The sequence below is a fragment of the Salmo salar genome, chromosome ssa12, assembly GCF_905237065.1.
Source record: "Salmo salar chromosome ssa12, Ssal_v3.1, whole genome shotgun sequence".
NCBI lineage: Eukaryota > Metazoa > Chordata > Actinopteri > Salmoniformes > Salmonidae > Salmo > Salmo salar.
This window is the reverse complement of record NC_059453.1, coordinates 53,888,605-53,906,745: the sequence shown is the minus strand read 5'-3', so window position 1 is coordinate 53,906,745 and position 18,141 is coordinate 53,888,605. Positions and strand designations below refer to the sequence as shown.

The window sequence follows — 18,141 nt, the reverse complement described above, 5'->3', positions numbered from 1 at the left end:
AGAATCATGGAGTTAGCTATGCCATCAGTCATTTTATTTCGGTTTCCCGTGCAGCTGCGACAATCACTTGAACAAATTATTTGAACAAAAAAACGATGGAAATACTTTAAACAATAATATTAACTGCAACCTTTATATAAATGTACAAAGTATATAAAAAGTAATCGGTCATAAAAGGAAAAAAAGAGCACACAAACACACACACACACTTATTATGACATAATACATTCTAAATGAGGAAACACTAGATACACTCTGGTAGGGTCTAGTTATCTGCTGTAAACATCATCCTTGTCCTAATCCATGTGTGGTTGTGTGCGTACATGTGTACATGCCTGTGTTTCATGCGCATCTGTTTCTGTATGCGTACATGGGTTGGACTGTATGGTCATTGAGGTTTGTTTGAGTGTGTCTGTAAACTCACACATCCTGAGTGGAAGACAGGCTGACGTGGTAACTGATGACGGCCTCGGGTAGAAGTTGCCCCAAAACACAGATCTAGGGCTAGATTCTTTCAGATCCGCGCTTGCTGACACCTGCATAGAGGTCAGAGGTGGAACTGCATTAGAGCTGTCAAATCAACAGGCGCTCCTGGCGTTATACCTAAAGCGGACATTGCCATTGGCTGCACGGAGTCGCATTAACAGAAATCTCATGCAGGCCTGTTTACAAGTTAGAACACTGGAATTTGAGATGTAATCTGCACCTCGATTAGGCTGATAGAAATCCTCATTATTTTGTTGAATGATTTTGAATTTGAGCGTCATTATTTCTATATAGCCTACAAATTCTCGGTCTGAACTTCTAACACAAGTGGGACGGTGTGGCTTCATGAGATCACCAGAGCAGCTGCTCACTGATGTGACAGCTCCAACCCAGTTACATCTCCGACACGCCAAAACATCAGCTTTGCGGGTGTCGTCTATCGCTGGTTAATGCTTGATCTGATTGAATCTAGGCCCTAGTATCAGCGCAACCTTAACCTTGCCAAACCCTGACCTTAACCAATAAGGGGAACAAAAAAAAAACCTATACCCAAGGTCAACTTCTACCCTCTCCTCAACTGTCATTGGTGGGTGGGGGTGGGGCCTGAGACTGGGGGGCGGGGATCAGGGCTGATCAGCCTATCCAGCTCATCGACCTGCGGGTTGAGTGTGGCTGCGGGTCGTGTTGGCTCCCCCAGTGAGGCGATGAGGTTGGGGACACTCTTGCTTCGGACACACTGGAAGTCCACGTGTCGACTCTTCCCTTCCTCCTTCTCCCAGGACAGCTGGATGAAGGGCCGCTGCACGTAGTTATAGATGACCTCTGACCTCCCACCGGGACGGCGCTTCACCTTCTCCTTACAGGTAGGGTACCCTGGGATACATGAGGACCAGACGCACATCATGTTCAGTATCCCTGTAGGGTTTGCAGATTTGAGGGTAAGCAAAATGTTGCCTATGGCATTGGAAGACTTGGGGCTAGATTCAATAAGTATTCCGGAAGATTTGTGTTATAGCGCAATTTAAATGTAAATGTAATTTTCGTTTGAGATGACATATCCCACTGGGCACAGACGTCAGTTCAACGTCTAGTTTTGATTTAAATACGGTTGAGTTGTCAACTAACGTGAATTCAAGGTGAAATCAACAAACAATTACACCATGTCATTGGATTTAGGTTAAAAGCTGGGTGAAAAAAAGTAGAAATGTCCTGACGTTGATGACGTTTTGCAAATCCAATCAGTTTTCCACATTGATTCAACATCATCACATAACATATATTTTTATTTATTGAAATAACGTGGAAAGAGCTTTGATTCAATCAGTTTTTGCCCAGTGGGATACAGCGTGTAACACAAATGCGGGAACATAGCCTTTAAATTTCAATCTAGCTATAGACGGGTTGGTTGCTAAGCAACAAAACCTCTGTATGCAACTATAGGGCAAATCAGACGGGGTTGGCTTAGATTGTTGACAACATGCAAACTATATTTTGTCTCCAATGTACATTGAAAATACATTTTCACAATGAGCACTTGTTGTTTCTCAAATGCATCGTTACAGTTGTTGGTTAGCTAGCTCGCAAATGTTTTGCCATATTAGCATTGACATAAAATCAGACAAAACAGCTCAAAACAAGACATGATATCAATAACAAGATGAAACGTGCCACTTAAGATTCCCCTCAATGTTACTAGCTATCTTGCCATCCAGAATCACAACAAAACATGGACTTCGTCACCATTAAAACATGTGCATCGTTTTCATCTGCTAACCCATATATAGCATGGATCTTCCGAGATACGGATTGAATCTAAACCTTGGATTGCTTATACCTATTTGTTTCTTTCAGATATTCAGACACCTAAGCAGAAGAGGCTAGGAGAAGAGGCTGAGGGCTAGCGGGTTGATTTGGGACATGGTAACGGACTCACCCTCAATGCCGATGCGAATGTTCTTCAGTCCTCTCTCCTTTAACAGTGCTTTGGCCACATCTCTGTTCTCTATGTACTTGAAGAAGCGGTAGAGTTTGGTGCTGTACAGAACTGGGTACATTGAAGAGAGAAAGAACAGGAAATAATATAATAAGGAAAATTATTCCTTATTATTTTCCCCACAAAGTTGGGGTACTAGATTCTCAAAAATCTAAAGTATAGAAAATGAAACAAACAGCACTGTCCGATGTCAATTATCTATTTTATTAATAATGTATGATTCCTTATAATTACCCTGAGAGAGGTGAAGGACTAGGTCACTTACTCTGTGAGTACTCCTCTCCCATGGGTGGAGGGTTGTCATGGTCCCAATCCACTATGTCATCATCTGTGAGAACTACGATGTGACACTCCCTCTCCCCCTCCTGAGCACTGGACACCATCACTGGGACAACTAGCTCCTCTAGGAAGACATCAAACTGACGCTTAGCACCGTCGTTGGACAGCTCATGCAGCAACGCACCTGGGACAGGAACGAATGGTCACACCATTTGAACTATGACCTCTGATTTGACATCATAGTCTCTTGTACATGGCAAAATGTATATATATATATATTTTCACTATTGAATATATAATATATATATATATATATATATATATATATATATATATATATATATATATATATATATATATATATATATATATAATATATATCATATATATTATATATTCAATAGTGAAAATTCAAGATGAAGAAGACTCAGCAAATAGGAACAGGTTTTGAAAAGTGGTTTAACTTAATTCTGAAAACTGTGCATGCAACAATTGCAAAACATTACTCAACGTTTCGGTTTTGAACAGGGCCCTGGTCAGACCCGATGTGACTGTGCTACTCACTGAGGTCTCGGCACCTGACGGTACTGTAGTCAAAGTTAATACAGAGGTAGTCACACGCTTCTCTGAGCTCCGACACTGACACCCCCTCTGGACACTGCAGGATACCCCCTTTGTAAAAGTCCTGCAAGAGAGGGAGAGAGAATGGGAGAGAGAGTCAAGGGACAGAGAGGAAGAGGGGGGGGAGAGAGAAACACAGTAGGTTAGTTTAGGTAAGGGAAGATATAAGCAATTTCATAATTCAGGGGAACTATTTTAAGTGAAACACACCAGGACGACTTTGAATATGCTGGCTCCGATTCCCTCAGCGATCTCATACTCTCCCTTGGCGTTTGGCCGCGTGAAGTGACGGGCAGGACCAAACATCCTGAGAATTCAAATGTGTTATTTATTTATTTAATTATACTAAATGTCCTCACAATATGCATTTCTGAGTTTAGTGCATGTTGATAACCTTGTCTGTGTAGATGTCCAGTTACCATTCAAGTCTTATTTCCTTTCCTTAGTACAGTGTTGCCACACCCTGATCTGTTTCACCTGTCTTTGTGCTTGTCTCCACCCCCCTCCAGGTGTCGCCCATCTTCCCCAATATCCCCAGTGTATTTATACCTGTGTTCTCTGTTTGTCTGTTGCCAGTTGGTTTTGTTTCGTGAAACCTACCAGCGTTTATTCCCCTGCTCCTGTCTGTTCTTGCTCCTGTTTTTCTAGTCCTTCCCGGTTTTGACCGTTCTGCCTTCCCTGACCCTGAGCCTGCCTGCCGTTCTATACCTTGCCCCACCTCACTGGATTATTGACCCCTGCCTGCCCTGACCCTGAGACTGCCTGCCGTTCTGGACCTTTTGCAGCCTCTCTGGATAACTGACCTCTGCCTGTCTTTGACCTGTCGTTTGCCTGCCCCTGTACTATAAATAAACTTGTTTCTTCAACACTGTCTGCATCTGGGTCACACCTGAAACCTCATAAGTGTAACTTGTCAGAATCATAACAATGCCTCCATTGTATATGCGAGAGAAGGTGTTAATGAGAGGAATATTCCTGGGTAAAATTTGACCAATCTCAGATTATTAGCCCAGATTAACCCAAATGGCTAATGGGTCAGAGTAAACATCACTCTCTGAGACTAGAAACAAACCACTCTGAAATGATTCTTGAGGGATTAGGGTTTTGTTAGTGTTTCTTCTTTATCTTTCCCTGATCTAATAATAGGCTGTACTACTGTATTGGACACGGTGGTGATCCACGCTTGCCTGATGACTAACCTGGCCTGAGACCTGAAGACTTGCGCTAAGGCTTTGGCTGATTTAGGTCAGTGGGCTAGCACAATCTTGTGGGAGTCTGTTACACTGTAATAAAAGAGTCTAAATCTGACAGACAGATTGTGATGCTTAGGGGTCTGGACCTTACCTCCCCAGCATGGTGTCAGGGTGGGCGGTGAACAGGGCGGGGTCCACCACAAAGTGAGTCCCGTCCACCATCAGGGTCACCCGCTCATGGGGGAGGCGAGACAGGGGAGACAGGTTCTTCTCGCCCCTCCCCTCACGTTGGAAGTCTGGACGTGCTGCCATGTCAATGTCTGGGGGAGAACAAGTACCATCACAGTTGACCTCATGGATTTACATTTGTGCCCGAGATATCCTACAAATATGTCAACTGACAAATGTGGCCAAAACCATGAGGCAGTGAGGACACTGGCTCTGACATGGCTTTATCCCCCATTACTCCAACACAGCCATATCAGGGTTAGACGGAAACAAAGGTGGGCTGGAGCAAAGACCTGCCCTACTGTACTGTAGGTCTAGTTGACGGTAAGGGGTCAGACAACTAGTAGTATACAGGCCTTCAAACCGGCCGTCCCACTGTCTCAGTGAGCCTATTAGCCTGGTGCCCTGGACCCATCTGCTACTGTCAGCCTCCTCACTAAGCCCCGAGAGGAGGAGATTACTGCAGTAGCGTACCGTAGCTGCACAGTAACGTGCCAGCTTTTCCAGCCTCACCAGTTCTCCCAGTTATCTGGACTGGGACTGAGACAGACAGCAGCAGGAGGGTTCATGGGAATAACTGTAGAGTGATGAAGTCGACAACAGTGGCCACAATACTCTCTGTCTTACATACAGTATCTGCTTGGGTCTCTGACACTGAAGATTGTTCTGCTACTAACAAACCTGGCATTCATCTCCCACCAATAGGGCAGTGATGTCCCTGGTGCACTTAAACTTGGTATTCAGCTGAGACAACAGAAGTAAAGCATTACATACAGAAGTGAATGTGAGAGGACAAAGAGTAGGTATTATCCCGGTAGAATGAGAGAATTTGTTATTATTTTTTATTTAACCTTTATTTAACTAGGCAAGTCAGTTAACAAGAAATTCTTATTTTCAAAGACGGCCTACCGAACAGTGGGTTAACTGCCTTGTTAATGGGCAGAAAGACAGGTTTTCACCTTGTCAGCTCAGGGATTCGATCCAGCAGCCTTTCCGGCCCAACGCTCTAAACATTAAGCTCTACCCAACGCTCTAACCACCTGCCGCCCAATTAGAACCTGTCTAATGAGAATAACCATTAGACAGGCCGTAACCTATGTTCATTTAGCTTTTCAAAGTAAAATAGATGTAGTAAAAGGGTAATTAGTTAAAGGGTAATTAATGCGTGGGTTATTCTACTGATATAACACCTAAGTTGTAACAATGGTCTTCAATGGTGTGCAGTGCACAGCATTCCATTGTAGCCAACAGGTGGAAGACAGACAGGTTCTAATGTAACACAATGAGGAAAAGGGTTTGATGGGATGCAAATTCTAACAACTGTTGAGGAGAGCTGATAATATTAACACTGCACTGTAACATAACTGGTAGCCTAAGCCCAAAATCAAGATATATGGTAGGCTACCCCAACCCATACCGAACCACTAGCGGTGGCCCCCCTAAATGTGGAGTATGAAATCATTTTTACATAACAAATTTTTGCTATCATTCTTTTTTTACATCCTTATTAGACAGTGGCAACGATGATGATTATGAACATGGTCTTTTGCCTGCTAATGCCTGCAATGCAGTGAAGAAAACGATATGACAACAATAACGTCTAATGTAACTGGCCCCTCTAACAGTACAACTGGCCCCAGCTTGGCCCCCCCAGTTGAAATGGTCTAGAACCGCCACTGGCCCGAACCCCATCAACAATTCTGTATTTGTCTAGCTAATAAACAGCACTGACTATTTTATTCAGTCTGCGTCCAGGGTGTAGACAATTTTCACTGTAGCCGTCCCTGCTGATTTGAGATTTGACAGCGCTACGAATTACGCTGCGCCACATGTCTGGAGCTTACGTGCCCGTATCACGGTCTGCATACGTCATAACAGAAATACAGAGCTGTATTATAAAATGCCATAATAACATTCAGATAGAGTTGCAGACATATTACCAAAACATAAGCTATAGGCGACGGAGACCACCAGACAACGACTAACCACCAGCCTTACCAGAACGTCTGAGTGAAAACGGCTGTTCTCTGTAACCGGTCTGTCACGCGAACGATGGACCCGATGCCAAGTGCCAGAGCGCGGGGTGCAGGAATATGGGTTTACCGAAAGCGCCCCAGCCCATACGGTGACAGCGGATCAGTGCTCTCAAATCCAATTACTCTCGATGTAGAGACCCAGAGACTCTCGTGAGAGAATTCCCAATCCGTTTGTTTCAACGCGCAGAATTGCTACTGTGTATCTATCTTTCTTTAACTGACCCCTACCATGTATCTCCAATAATTTGACAGGGGGGGTGGAACTATTTTCACTTCATAAAGTCATATTTATTGGTATGGTTTAGAGAAACAATATTGAAACAACTATCCGAAACAGAGAGTAAATAATAAAATGTCTCAAATAATGTTATCTGACCGTAAGGCGCTACAGAGGTAAGTGCTTACGGACCAGCACATGACTGGGGCCAAGCCATCCAGGACCTATATAATAGACGGTGTCAGAGGAAAGCCCATAAAATTATCAGTGACTCCAAGCCAAAAGACGGCTGAACAATTAATCAAATGGCCACTGGACTATTACATTTACCCCCATCCATATTTTCTGAACACTGCTGCTACTCTCTGTTTATTATCTATGCATAGTCACTTCACCCCTACCTACAAAAAATTACCTCAACTAACCTGAACCACCGCACACTGACTCGGTACCGGTAGCCCCTATGCCTCGTTATGATAAAAATATGATGGCAGTAAAGACATGACCCACCTTTTAGTAAATCAAGTATAGGCAGTGGCGACCCGTCATTCAGGGCAGGTGGAGTTCATTTTTGCAAAAAATAAATACACGTTTTTTTGGGGGGGGCTTGCCTGATTTGCATGTTATTTTGGCATTAATACGTGTCACATATCAGTTTGCAAACAATGTAAAAAAATATATATCATTCAGTTAATAAAGCCACATACAAACATGGTCTCTTTTTTGTTTTCTTGAGTAATGCAGCTCCAAAATGCAGATGTTTCAGCCTAGTTCAGTGCTTTCTGTGGTGGTGGGGCAAGCCAGCAGAAAATATGAAGCGTTGCACTGTGATTGGCTCAGTGTTCTATCACTCATTGGTACACTACATCACCTCCAAGTCTAAGGGTAGAGCTTGAAAATTCAAGCACCTTGGGTGCTGCCATAGAGTTACATTAGAAGTATCCATCCAAGAAGCTCAAGGTCATTGGCCGCAGATAAAAGGACATCAAATCACGTTATATGTACAGTTTTGATTGGACAGATCATGTCAACATCATACTTTCAAAATCTTAGCTAGCAGTCATCATCATGAATCAAGTCGACAATCTACTGGCAAATCCTTTTCACTCCTTGTCATATGAAGAGAAATAATGAAGAGAAATTATAGATGAAATGTGTAGGTGCTCATTGGCCATTGGACATAAACATTACAGAATGTTGGGTAAACTCAGATTACCCAAGTTGGAAATCGCAAATTCAACAATGAGTGGTTTGGAAGGAATCAGTGACAGTGGCTAACTGCAAGCATTGTAAAGCAATCACTAGCCTGCTATTCAGAGGAGTAGCTGTGTGGTCCCAAATCTGGGATTAAGGGGCTTTTTTCAAAATTTGAAATGATAAACATTCAACATTGGCCGTGCTGTCAATGAAGCATGATTTGTGCCGTGCTCAAAACAACTGTTAACTCGGAAATACAAAAACTTGACTTCAGTGAGTTCAAGACAACTGGGAAGTTGGGAATAAATGAGCTCCGACTGGGAAAATATGTTTTGAACGGTCAGCCAACTCGGAATTGTAAATCCAGCCTCTTTCTAGAGCTACAACCTGAAGATCAATGACGTAATCATGATTCAACCTTGTTTTTTTCAGAGTTCCCAGTTGTTTTGAAAGCACCATAAATCCCAAGAATGCCCGACTTTGATGACGAAATTTGCCCACAAAGGACCGCCGCGCCATGTTCAAGTGAGCACAGCACAACAAGGTGAGTCCTGCTGTATGCTTCTGCATAAATGATGTAAAATACCAGAGAAATATGTATACTGTAGCTAAGAAAGTAATACTGAGTGAATGTTGTGTAGTGAGGTGTTACTAGCCCATGTGCCTCACCCTAATAATTTGGTCTATTTACCCCTCTTAATTTCGCCAACTGTTCTGACTTGGTGTACAGGGAGAACACTGTAAGAACGGCCGATGTTCTGAATTCTGTCGCTGTACATTTCAAAAGTGCTAAACAAATAGTTATATTGACTACGTCCGTCCTAGCTCACTCATTAATGTCTTAATCGAAATTACGGATTGCCTCTTATCTGCTTGTCTTCCCCTTATGCCATAGTTTGTACATCTCAATTGTCATTAGAAACCACATTTGTTTAAGCAAGTCAGCCATATCAGCTAAATTAGTCTGAATGAACTGTTTCGCTGCCAGACAAGGCTCACTGATAGCCAGGTGTAGCAGTGGTAAGATGTTGGGACAGCTTTATGTAGGCTGTTTGTGGGCACCGTTTGTTACCGCTATAGTGTAATTAATGTATTGTTTAGTGTTGTGTTGTGTAGTGACTTTGCTAGCATATATTCTATTTTTATTGTTTTTTGCCCCATCAAGAGTTTCATGCTAAAATCACCACTGAGTATAGGCTACACATTATACACATTACACACCTTTGTTTGTTTAAAAAGGTCTGTGGGAACAACAGATTTTATCATGCAAAACTTATTGAGATTCAAATGTTATTGCATCTTCTATTTTGCCTATTTTATTTTGCTTTTATTTAACCAAATTCAGATGAATCATTAAAAAGACAATACCACTACCTCTTGAAATACAACCTAATCACTTTTAAGCTTTTAAAGGGGGCAATCTGTGATTGCTATATGCATTTGTGGACTTTCTAACAAATGATATACACATTAATACTTGAAGAATATAACTTATAAATGCCTTATGAGCTTAGTTCAACTATCGTCATACCCCATCAGAACCCAAATTACAAGCTTGTTTTACTCCAATGTTGGTAAATAATGTAATTATAAACAAATGCTGTACCTTCAAAACATTCTTACAACTATATTTGTTGATATCAATGGTGGAACAAGCTCCCTCACGACGCCAGGACAGCGGAGTCAATCACCACCTTCCGGAGACACCTGAAACCCCACCTCTTTAAGGAATACCTAGGATAGGATAAAGTAATCCTTCTAACCCCCCCTTAAAAGATTTAGATGCACTATTGTAAAGTGGTTGTTCCACTGGATATCATAAGGTGAATGCACCAATTTGTAAGTCGCTCTGGATAAGAGCGTCTGCTAAATGACTTAAATGTAATGTAAAATGTAATATCATGGAGCTCCTATAGAGCTCCATTTTTATGGAATGGTCTGCCTACCCATGTGAGAGACGCAGACCCGGTCTCAACCTTTAAGTCTTTATTGAAGACTCATCCCTTCAGTAGGTCCTATGATTGAGTGTAGTCTGGCCCAGGAGTGTGAAGGTGAACGGAAAGGCACTGGAGCAACAAACCGCCCTTGCTGTCTCTGCCTGGCCAGTTCCCCTCTCTCCACCGGGATTCTCTGCCTCTAACCCTATTACAGGGGCTGAGTCACTGGCTTACTGGTGCTCTTCCATGTCGTCCCTAGGAGGGGTGCGTCACTAGAGTGGATTGAGTCACTGACGTGATCTTCCTGTCTGTGTTGGCGCCCCCCTTTGGGTTGTGCCGTGGCGGAGATCTTTGTGGGCTATACTCGGCCTTGTCTCAGGATGGTAAGTTGGTGGTTGAAGATATCCCTCTAGTGGTGTGGGGGCTGTGCTTTGGCAAAGTGGGTGTGGTTAAATCCTGCCTGCTTGGCCCTGTCCGGGGGTATCGTCGGATGGGGTCACAGTGTGTCCCGACCCCTCCTGTCTCAGCCTCAAGTATTTATGCTGCAGTAATTTATGTGTCGGGAGGCTAGGGTTAGTCTGTTATATCTGGAGTATTTCTCCTGTCTTATCCGATGTCCTGTGTAAATTTAAGTATGCTCTCTCTAATTCTCTCTTTCTCTCTCTCTCTTTCTCTCTTTCTCTCTTTCTTTCTTTCTTTCTTTCTTTCTTTCTTTCTTTCTTTCTTTCTCTCTCTCTCTCTCTCTCTCTCTCTCAGAGGACCTGAGCCCTAGGATCATGCCTCAGGACTACCTGGCCTGATGACTCCTTGCTGTCCCCAGTCCACCTGGCCGTGCTGCTGCTCCAGTTTCAACTGTTCTGCCTGCGGCTATGGAATGCTGACCTGTTCACCGGACGTGCTACCTGTCCAAGACTTGCTGTTTTCAACAATTTAGAGACAGCAGGAGCGGTAGAGATACTCTGAATAATCGTCTATGAAAAGCCAACTGACATTTACTCCTGAGGTGCTGACCTGTTGCACCCTCGACATCCACTGTGATTATTATTATTTGACCCTGCTGGTCATCTATGAACATTTGAACATCTTGGCCATGTTCTGTTATAATCTCCACTCGGCGCAGCCAAAAGAGGACTGGCCACCCCTCATAACCTGGTTCCTCTCTAGGTTTCTTCCTAGGTTCTGGCCTTTCTAGGGAGTTTTTCCTAGCCACCATGCTTCTATACCTGCATTGCTTGCTGTTTGGGGTTTTAGGCTGGGTTTCTGTACAGCACTTTGAGATATCAGCTGATGTAAGAAGGGCTTTATAAATACATTTGATTTAATTTGATTTGATGGTTAGTTCGGCGGGTAGCCTAGCGGTTAAGAGCGTTGGGCCAGTAAACGAAAAGTTGCTGTTTCGAATCCCAAAGCGAGCAAGGTGAAAAAATTAAGGGCAATTATGCCCTTGAGCAAGGCATTTAACCCCCAACAATGTTAATTGAGGCAGCCCCCGCACCTCTCTGATTCAGAGGGGTTGGGTTAAATGCCGAAGACACATTTCGGTTGAATGCATTCAGTTGCGCAATTTACTAGGTATTCCCTCTCATCCATAGTTCTGTCTATGAATGTCAGTGGTGTGCGTACTGGGAGCGGAGTCAGGTGCAGGAGAGCAGAGAATTGTGAACAGGCGCACACTTTATTTAGGCAGGAGAAACCAACAGACGGACGCCACTGCGTCGAAACCTCCAGCCAATATGCCAAAGTGCAAAACGCGCAAACAGTCACAATAATTATGTACAAACAAATAAACATACCTCGTGAACTAAAACACGGAATAAACGCACACCGGAATAAACGCACACCGGAATAAACGCACACCGGAATAAACGCACACCGGAATAGCGCGTCAAACATAACATGACACGAACCAATCTCACCCAAAGACATGAGGGGGAACAGAGGAATAAATACATGTAGTGTGATTGGGGAATGAAAACCAGGTGTGCAGGGAACAAGACAAAACAAATGGATAAATGAAAAATGGAGCGACAATGGCTAGAAAGCCGGTGACGTCGAACGCTGAACGCCGCCCAAACAAGGAGAGGATCCGACTTCGGCGGAAGTCGTGACAATGAATTTGAGAGTGGTTACATTTCTCCAGCCCCATCCCTCAGCCGTTTACCAAAACAGTGGTGAGGTTGCTGCTCTGTTATTGTTTGAACTGCAGATAGTCACTTTAAATACTTAAACAACAATGAATATAATTTTTTTGTACCAAATTGTTTTAATTCGTATTTATTTAGTTGGGGAGGGGGGAGTGGTTACAGGTACAACAATTCATTTTCTTTATAAATAATCTAACATTTAATTTTCATAATAAAGGCTGTAGGTTTCAACCAAATCGTCCTACCTCAGAAAGAAAATAGAAGAACAGACAAAATGCCATCTACAGAGAGGACTTTAAACCCTTGATATACTACACCATAAGTTGTCAATATCTCATACACACTGCTCTCTAACCACAAATGCGATCCCAACCGTTGACCCTAACCTTACTCTTCATCCTAACCTCATCTTTAACCACATCCTCTTATCTGCACTTTAGTCCATTCTACAGTAGCATGGCCAGCTAGTGACTACCCTACACCACAAGGCTTTTCGCCCATGTTACACTACACGGTCATCCTCTCCGTGCTGGAGATGATGTACATGTTTGAGATATAGGATTTACAGCAAAAAAAAGTCTAGGCATTGTGAATACATGTTGATATGTGGAGATCTGTACAGAATGTGTGTATCTTGAACATGCGCGTTAGCTTTGTCAATACAGCTTACATCCTGAGATGGTCCTAATATGGACACCGTATACATGATCCAGCCCAGAGACATCCTGACCCAGTCTTGCCTTGTCATCATGACAGAATTCAAAGAATTCCCCCTGAAAAGTAACGTCCTGACCCTGCAAGAATACTTAGAAAACACAACCTTCCCTTCCTCTTTGAGCTAATCACTGACACAACCGTATTCAGTATCTACCCAACTACAGGTGCATTAGTGATTACTTCAAGGATGGAGGGAAAGACACTAGTTTTCAAACAGGGCCGACATTTGATACAAGCAAACTTCCTTAAATTGAGACTCGAGAACATGTTTAATCGGGACGACAGGATGTTCACCTGAACTCTACGTAAGGCCGAACAGTAGTCTGTTCTGTGAACATAACACAGTAAAGATATGTTCACATATCGTAAGTCTGCTCTCTCCCGGGGAAAGTCTTTAAATCAACCAAGAGAGAAATCATCCAAAGTCAGAATATCACCACAACATTGGATTCATAAAGCCTGCTTAACCAATCAGATGATATCACTCGCTATGAAGGCACCCAATAAGGCAGCTTGATTCAGCCTCATGCCAATTTTTTCTTGAGTGATGGTCGGGGGTACAGAACATCATTACAAATCATTTGTAGACTGCAATTTGACTGCAAGAAGCCCAAACAGATATCATATTTGACTAAAGCATAATAATTTCAAACCTTGCTTACATTTGAATACGATCACGTGTCTCTCTATTATGCGTGAGAATACTTGGGAACAGATTTCCAAAATTAAAATGACATGGAGCTGATTTCCTGGTGTTTTTCAATCTTTTCTATCCAACAATGGAAATTCAAAAATATCATATATTTATTTATTTATTATATTATTTGATTTTTTTGCCAAAAAAAACTTGGGGGGTCAAATAAAACCACCTATGGGCCAAATTTGTCCCACGGGCCACCTGTTGGGAAACCCTGCAGTAAGGACTGTCCTATTTGTAGAATCTAGACAGGCCTATTGGCCTACACAACATCTCTACACAACATCTCTGGGTGTTGTTGATTGGTTGGCCTTTCTCTGTGATCTGCGAGGGGGCTTGATTGGAGGGGTGGCAACGCACCCTCTGCGACCATTCATAAGCTCGGTGGCGGAACTTTCCATGTCCACAGGGTCAAAGTTCAACGCTTCAGTCATTTCCCGTTTCGTCACCGACACAAAACGAGGGTCCCTGGCCAAGCTCTCCAACCCCCCGTTTATCAAGACCTAACAGAGGTGAAAGACATGAGAAGAGAGAGAGGAGAGCGAGAGAGAATGACTCTTAAGTGTCTGATTGAAAATGAGTTTTGACGAGTGTTCCATGTCAATGTCATTAATACAATATGAATTCAGTATGTACGAAATGCAGTGCCTGGTCTCTCCACTCACCTCCTGTATAAGTGTATCGAAGGCGCTGTCTGGGGCCTGGGCCTGGGCCTGCTGGGGGCTGAGGGGCTCTCTGTGGGTCTCAGGGTCCTGGCTGGGTCCAGCTACTGTCTGCAGCTGCCAGTCTCTGTCTGGGGGACTTCTGCTGTTTGAGATGGTATAGACCTGAACCCGGTCATATATTCCATAAGAAAAGCTACAGAAGAACAAACAATCAGCTTGTTATCCACCTGCTTTATTACTGTGTAGTGTGACCTCTCAGCTAAGGAAAACAAACACACAAAACACACAAAAAATGACCACTCACACACCCACACTCACCTCTCCCCGGCATTGTTGTTGACATTGTTGTTGTTGGTTTTGTTAGGCGTTGAGGGGAAGAAGTCCTCATTTGCATGGTAGGCAGGTGAACTGGTAGCCTCCCCGTCGTCTGATCTGCTCATCTGCAGGGGCCGCTGGCTGGTCACCTGCATGGAGACACAGACAGGTGAGTTACCTCCATCGGGACAGGAGTTTTTCCTGTCGACATGATCTGGAAAAACTCAGGGTCCACACCATGTAAAGCACTTTGAGTCCGAAGAAGGTTACATACTGTAAGTGTTAATACTGAAATGGTTGAAATGATGAAATGATGACCTGTGTAGCGTTAGGGTTACGGGTTCCTTCCTCCATGGTGAAGGAATCAACGTGGTTCCCAAACAGACCGCCCGCCCGCTGGGAGGATGAAAGGAACAACATTTCACAATAGAGGGGAGTTTTATTCTCTTTCTTCTCACCCTCAACTTGTCCTCCCTTCTCTCTTTCCACCGCCCTCCCTTTCTCCCCACTCCCTCTCTCCTCTTACCCTGAAGATACCCTCCTCCGCTGCGTCCTCCATGGCTCTGTCCATCTCCTCCTCGTTCATCAGGTCTCCGGAGATGGCTCGCTGCAGCTCTGGAGCCGCCTCCTCCTCAATGCTCCTCAGACCCGCCTGGAAGAGAGAGATAGAGAGAGAGAGAGGGATATGGTGAGGACATACCAATTATGACTTGTTAGATAATTCATAAAAAGTCTAGGTGACATTGATATTACACGTCATTAAGATAACTAGAAGGTGAGCAATTATCCAATTTTGACGTGGCTAAGGTCTCACCTGTATCTCGTTCTTGGCGTTCTTCTTGGTGGGTCGGAAGCCATAATACTCCTCCTGTCTCTTCTTCAACTTCCTGAAGTAGTCCTGGATCAGGAAGGTGGCGTAGAACTTCCCCACGGTCACCTCATCATCTGACACACACACACACACCCACACACACCCATAAAAACATGGCAGCAAATTAGAATGGACGACTTGTTGTTGGACCATGAAGTTGAGGATCACGATGGGATGTTTGAACTCACCTCCGATTGGTGGGATGACCTGGTCCAGCAGCTTCATACTGGTCCGTTTCCAGATCTTCTTGATGATGGCCCTCAGCTCCTCATTGGCCTTCTCAAAGTTGCCTGACCAATGAGATAGCAACAGTGAGGCAGGGGATATTAATACAACACTTTCAATTGGACCAGTCACTGACTACAGTACTCTGTAATTGACTGACACACATACACACCTTCAGTCTTGATCTTCAGTGCGGTCCTGACCAGTGCGAACAGCGTAGCGTTAAAGGTGACCGTTCCGTCACTGTTGAGTGGCATGTTCATGGACACCAGTCTCTGCAGGCAGAATCAATAAAGATATAATTAAAAAAGGTGTTAATAGATATGTTAAATGAACACATACAGGAGGGAATCTGTTCATTTATTGTATCTCTCACCTTGCAGGCTACTCTATGGGGGCAGAACTTTCCAAAACCCAGAGGAGGCTGGATCCTACGCAGTAGAGTCACCACGTCCAGGTGCTTAATACGCCCCCTGCAGGACAGGAGGGGAAACAACAGCTACTGTAAATAATCTAACTGCAGTACACTGAAATTAGGATAAGAAGACGCATCATAAGATAAACCTGTAGGCCCCGTTTTTACAGTCCATATATAGTAAATTAAGGGGTAACAAACACACACACACACACACACTTACGTGGCCTCTGGGTCGTACTCTGCCCAGATCTTCTTGAACTCGTCCAGGTGATGAGGACCCAGGATGGACCAATCACGTGTAAGGTAGTCAAAGTTGTCCATGATGACCGCCACAAACAGGTTGATGATCTGTGGAGGGCAACAGCATCATGTGTGTGTGTGTGTGTGTGTGTGTGTGTGTGTGTGTGTGTGTGTGTGTGTGTGTGTGTGTGTGTGTGTGTGTGTGTGTGTGTGTGTGTGTGTCATTCACCAGGAAGGCACAGAGCATGTAAAAGCTCATGAAGTAGATGATGGCGAAGCTGGCTCCACAGGTCATCTCCTCCCCAGGCAGGTAGTCTGACTTAGGGTCACACCTCTTCCCATACAGACACGCCAACATTACTTCCTGCCACGCCTCACCTGTCGCACACCTGGAGGGAGAGAGAGAGAGAGAGATAGAGAGAGGGAGGAAGCAGGAGAGAGGGGAAGGGAGGAAGGGGGAGTGAGAGAGAGAGGGATAGAGAGAGGGAGGAAGTGGGAGAGAGGGTGGAGGGGGAGAGAGAGGGAGAGAGAGGTATGAAGAGGGAGAGAGGGGGGTAGGGGATAGAGAGAGAGTACAACTTGTTTTCAGCCCTTGTGTTGTCGTCATTGAGTGTAAGGTACTCTTGCTATACCAGTCTGCTGTGTAAAGTGACTGCCAAGGCAATGGAAGAAAATGGAAACAGAGTTAGTGGACTGATGGATCAGATCACCCACCTGAAGAGCAGCAGCACAGCATGGGGGAATGTCTGGAAGTTGTTGTTCCTGTTGATGTACGTCCCGTCTATTAGCGCTATCTTCCCAAATATCTGCAGGAGACACACACACACACAGCTCATCAGAGAGTGCTGTACATGTGTGTGTGTGCGTGTGTGTGTGTGTGTGTGTGTGCACGTGTGCGTGCGTGTGTCCAATACCTGCATCCCAACCACAGCATAGATGAAGAACAGCATGAGGATGAGCAGGGCGACGTAGGGCAGGGCCTGCAGCACAACAACCAATTACATAGTCAGACTGGTGCACACTGTCCAATCAATTCCTGAGACTTGTGAAAGGCAACATTTTTCATGAATCGAAAGGCAAAGAAACGGAGTGAACTCTGACCTGTAAGGACTTGATGAAGGTCCACAGAAGGTTCCGGATCCCTTCAGAACGGTTCAGCAGTTTCACCAGACGCATCACACGGAACAGTCGGAAGAAGGTGATTGACACACGGGCATTTTCAGAGTCTGCTATCGCTTGCATTGGGTTCACCTCCTGAAGGCACAAAAGAAATAAACAGTTGCTGAAAATGCTTCTTATCCTGGCTTTTACTGAGACTGAAAATCAAATCAAGTGTTATTGGTCACATGCACATATTTAGCAGATGTTATTTGCGGGTGTAGCGAAATGCTTGTGTTCCTAGCTCCAACAGTTTAGTAGTATCTAACAATTTGCAATGCAATGCCTTGTACAATGAATAAACAATGCTAATGCAGAGTTTCATGCAATGTTTTAATGCGATTTCATGCAATGCTCTTGCAGTGTCTACGGGCGAATAATTACAGCGCAGCCGTGGAGACAGTATAGTCCTCCAGAGGAGGCCAGGGCTGCCTGTGAGGGGGAGAGACGGGAGACACAGGAAGTGAAGTCAGACATGAAGTGACATCAGACACAGGTGGTGGA

The 18,141-nt window shown here is 44.2% G+C and overlaps 2 protein-coding genes across 3 annotated transcripts in view; both read right to left on the bottom strand.

Annotated features, from left to right (window-relative positions):
• Nucleotides 1-12: 12 nt before the first annotated feature.
• kctd20 (potassium channel tetramerization domain containing 20) lies at nucleotides 13-7,066 on the bottom strand. 2 transcript variants are annotated; one of them, XM_014131863.2, is made up of 7 exons: nucleotides 6,799-7,066; nucleotides 4,724-4,892; nucleotides 3,590-3,686; nucleotides 3,323-3,443; nucleotides 2,745-2,942; nucleotides 2,420-2,530; nucleotides 13-1,401 (listed from the first exon to the last, which is right to left on the bottom strand). In XM_014131863.2, the coding sequence occupies exons 2-7, from the start codon at nucleotides 4,882-4,884 to the stop codon at nucleotides 1,067-1,069; spliced, it is 1,023 nt and encodes a 340-aa protein (XP_013987338.2). In that variant the 5' UTR covers nucleotides 4,885-4,892; nucleotides 6,799-7,066; the 3' UTR covers nucleotides 13-1,066. The 2 variants fall into 2 exon arrangements, with proteins under 2 accessions (XP_013987338.2, XP_045547456.1); XM_045691500.1 differs by having other exon boundaries at nucleotides 13-1,359.
• Nucleotides 7,067-12,445: 5,379 nt separating this feature from the next.
• LOC106565294 (dihydropyridine-sensitive L-type skeletal muscle calcium channel subunit alpha-1) overlaps nucleotides 12,446-18,141 on the bottom strand; it is a 34,870-nt gene continuing 29,174 nt past the window's right edge. The window contains exons 28-42 of the mRNA XM_045692011.1: nucleotides 18,022-18,069; nucleotides 17,581-17,733; nucleotides 17,394-17,459; nucleotides 17,194-17,285; nucleotides 16,709-16,868; nucleotides 16,460-16,587; nucleotides 16,198-16,294; nucleotides 15,994-16,096; nucleotides 15,785-15,886; nucleotides 15,540-15,670; nucleotides 15,252-15,377; nucleotides 15,044-15,121; nucleotides 14,729-14,874; nucleotides 14,411-14,603; nucleotides 12,446-14,248 (exon numbers count right to left, since the gene is read on the bottom strand). Coding sequence (XP_045547967.1) covers nucleotides 14,021-14,248; nucleotides 14,411-14,603; nucleotides 14,729-14,874; nucleotides 15,044-15,121; nucleotides 15,252-15,377; nucleotides 15,540-15,670; nucleotides 15,785-15,886; nucleotides 15,994-16,096; nucleotides 16,198-16,294; nucleotides 16,460-16,587; nucleotides 16,709-16,868; nucleotides 17,194-17,285; nucleotides 17,394-17,459; nucleotides 17,581-17,733; nucleotides 18,022-18,069 — 1,851 coding nt within the window. The 3' untranslated portion in view covers nucleotides 12,446-14,020. The remainder of the gene's footprint in view (nucleotides 14,249-14,410; nucleotides 14,604-14,728; nucleotides 14,875-15,043; nucleotides 15,122-15,251; nucleotides 15,378-15,539; nucleotides 15,671-15,784; nucleotides 15,887-15,993; nucleotides 16,097-16,197; nucleotides 16,295-16,459; nucleotides 16,588-16,708; nucleotides 16,869-17,193; nucleotides 17,286-17,393; nucleotides 17,460-17,580; nucleotides 17,734-18,021; nucleotides 18,070-18,141) is intronic.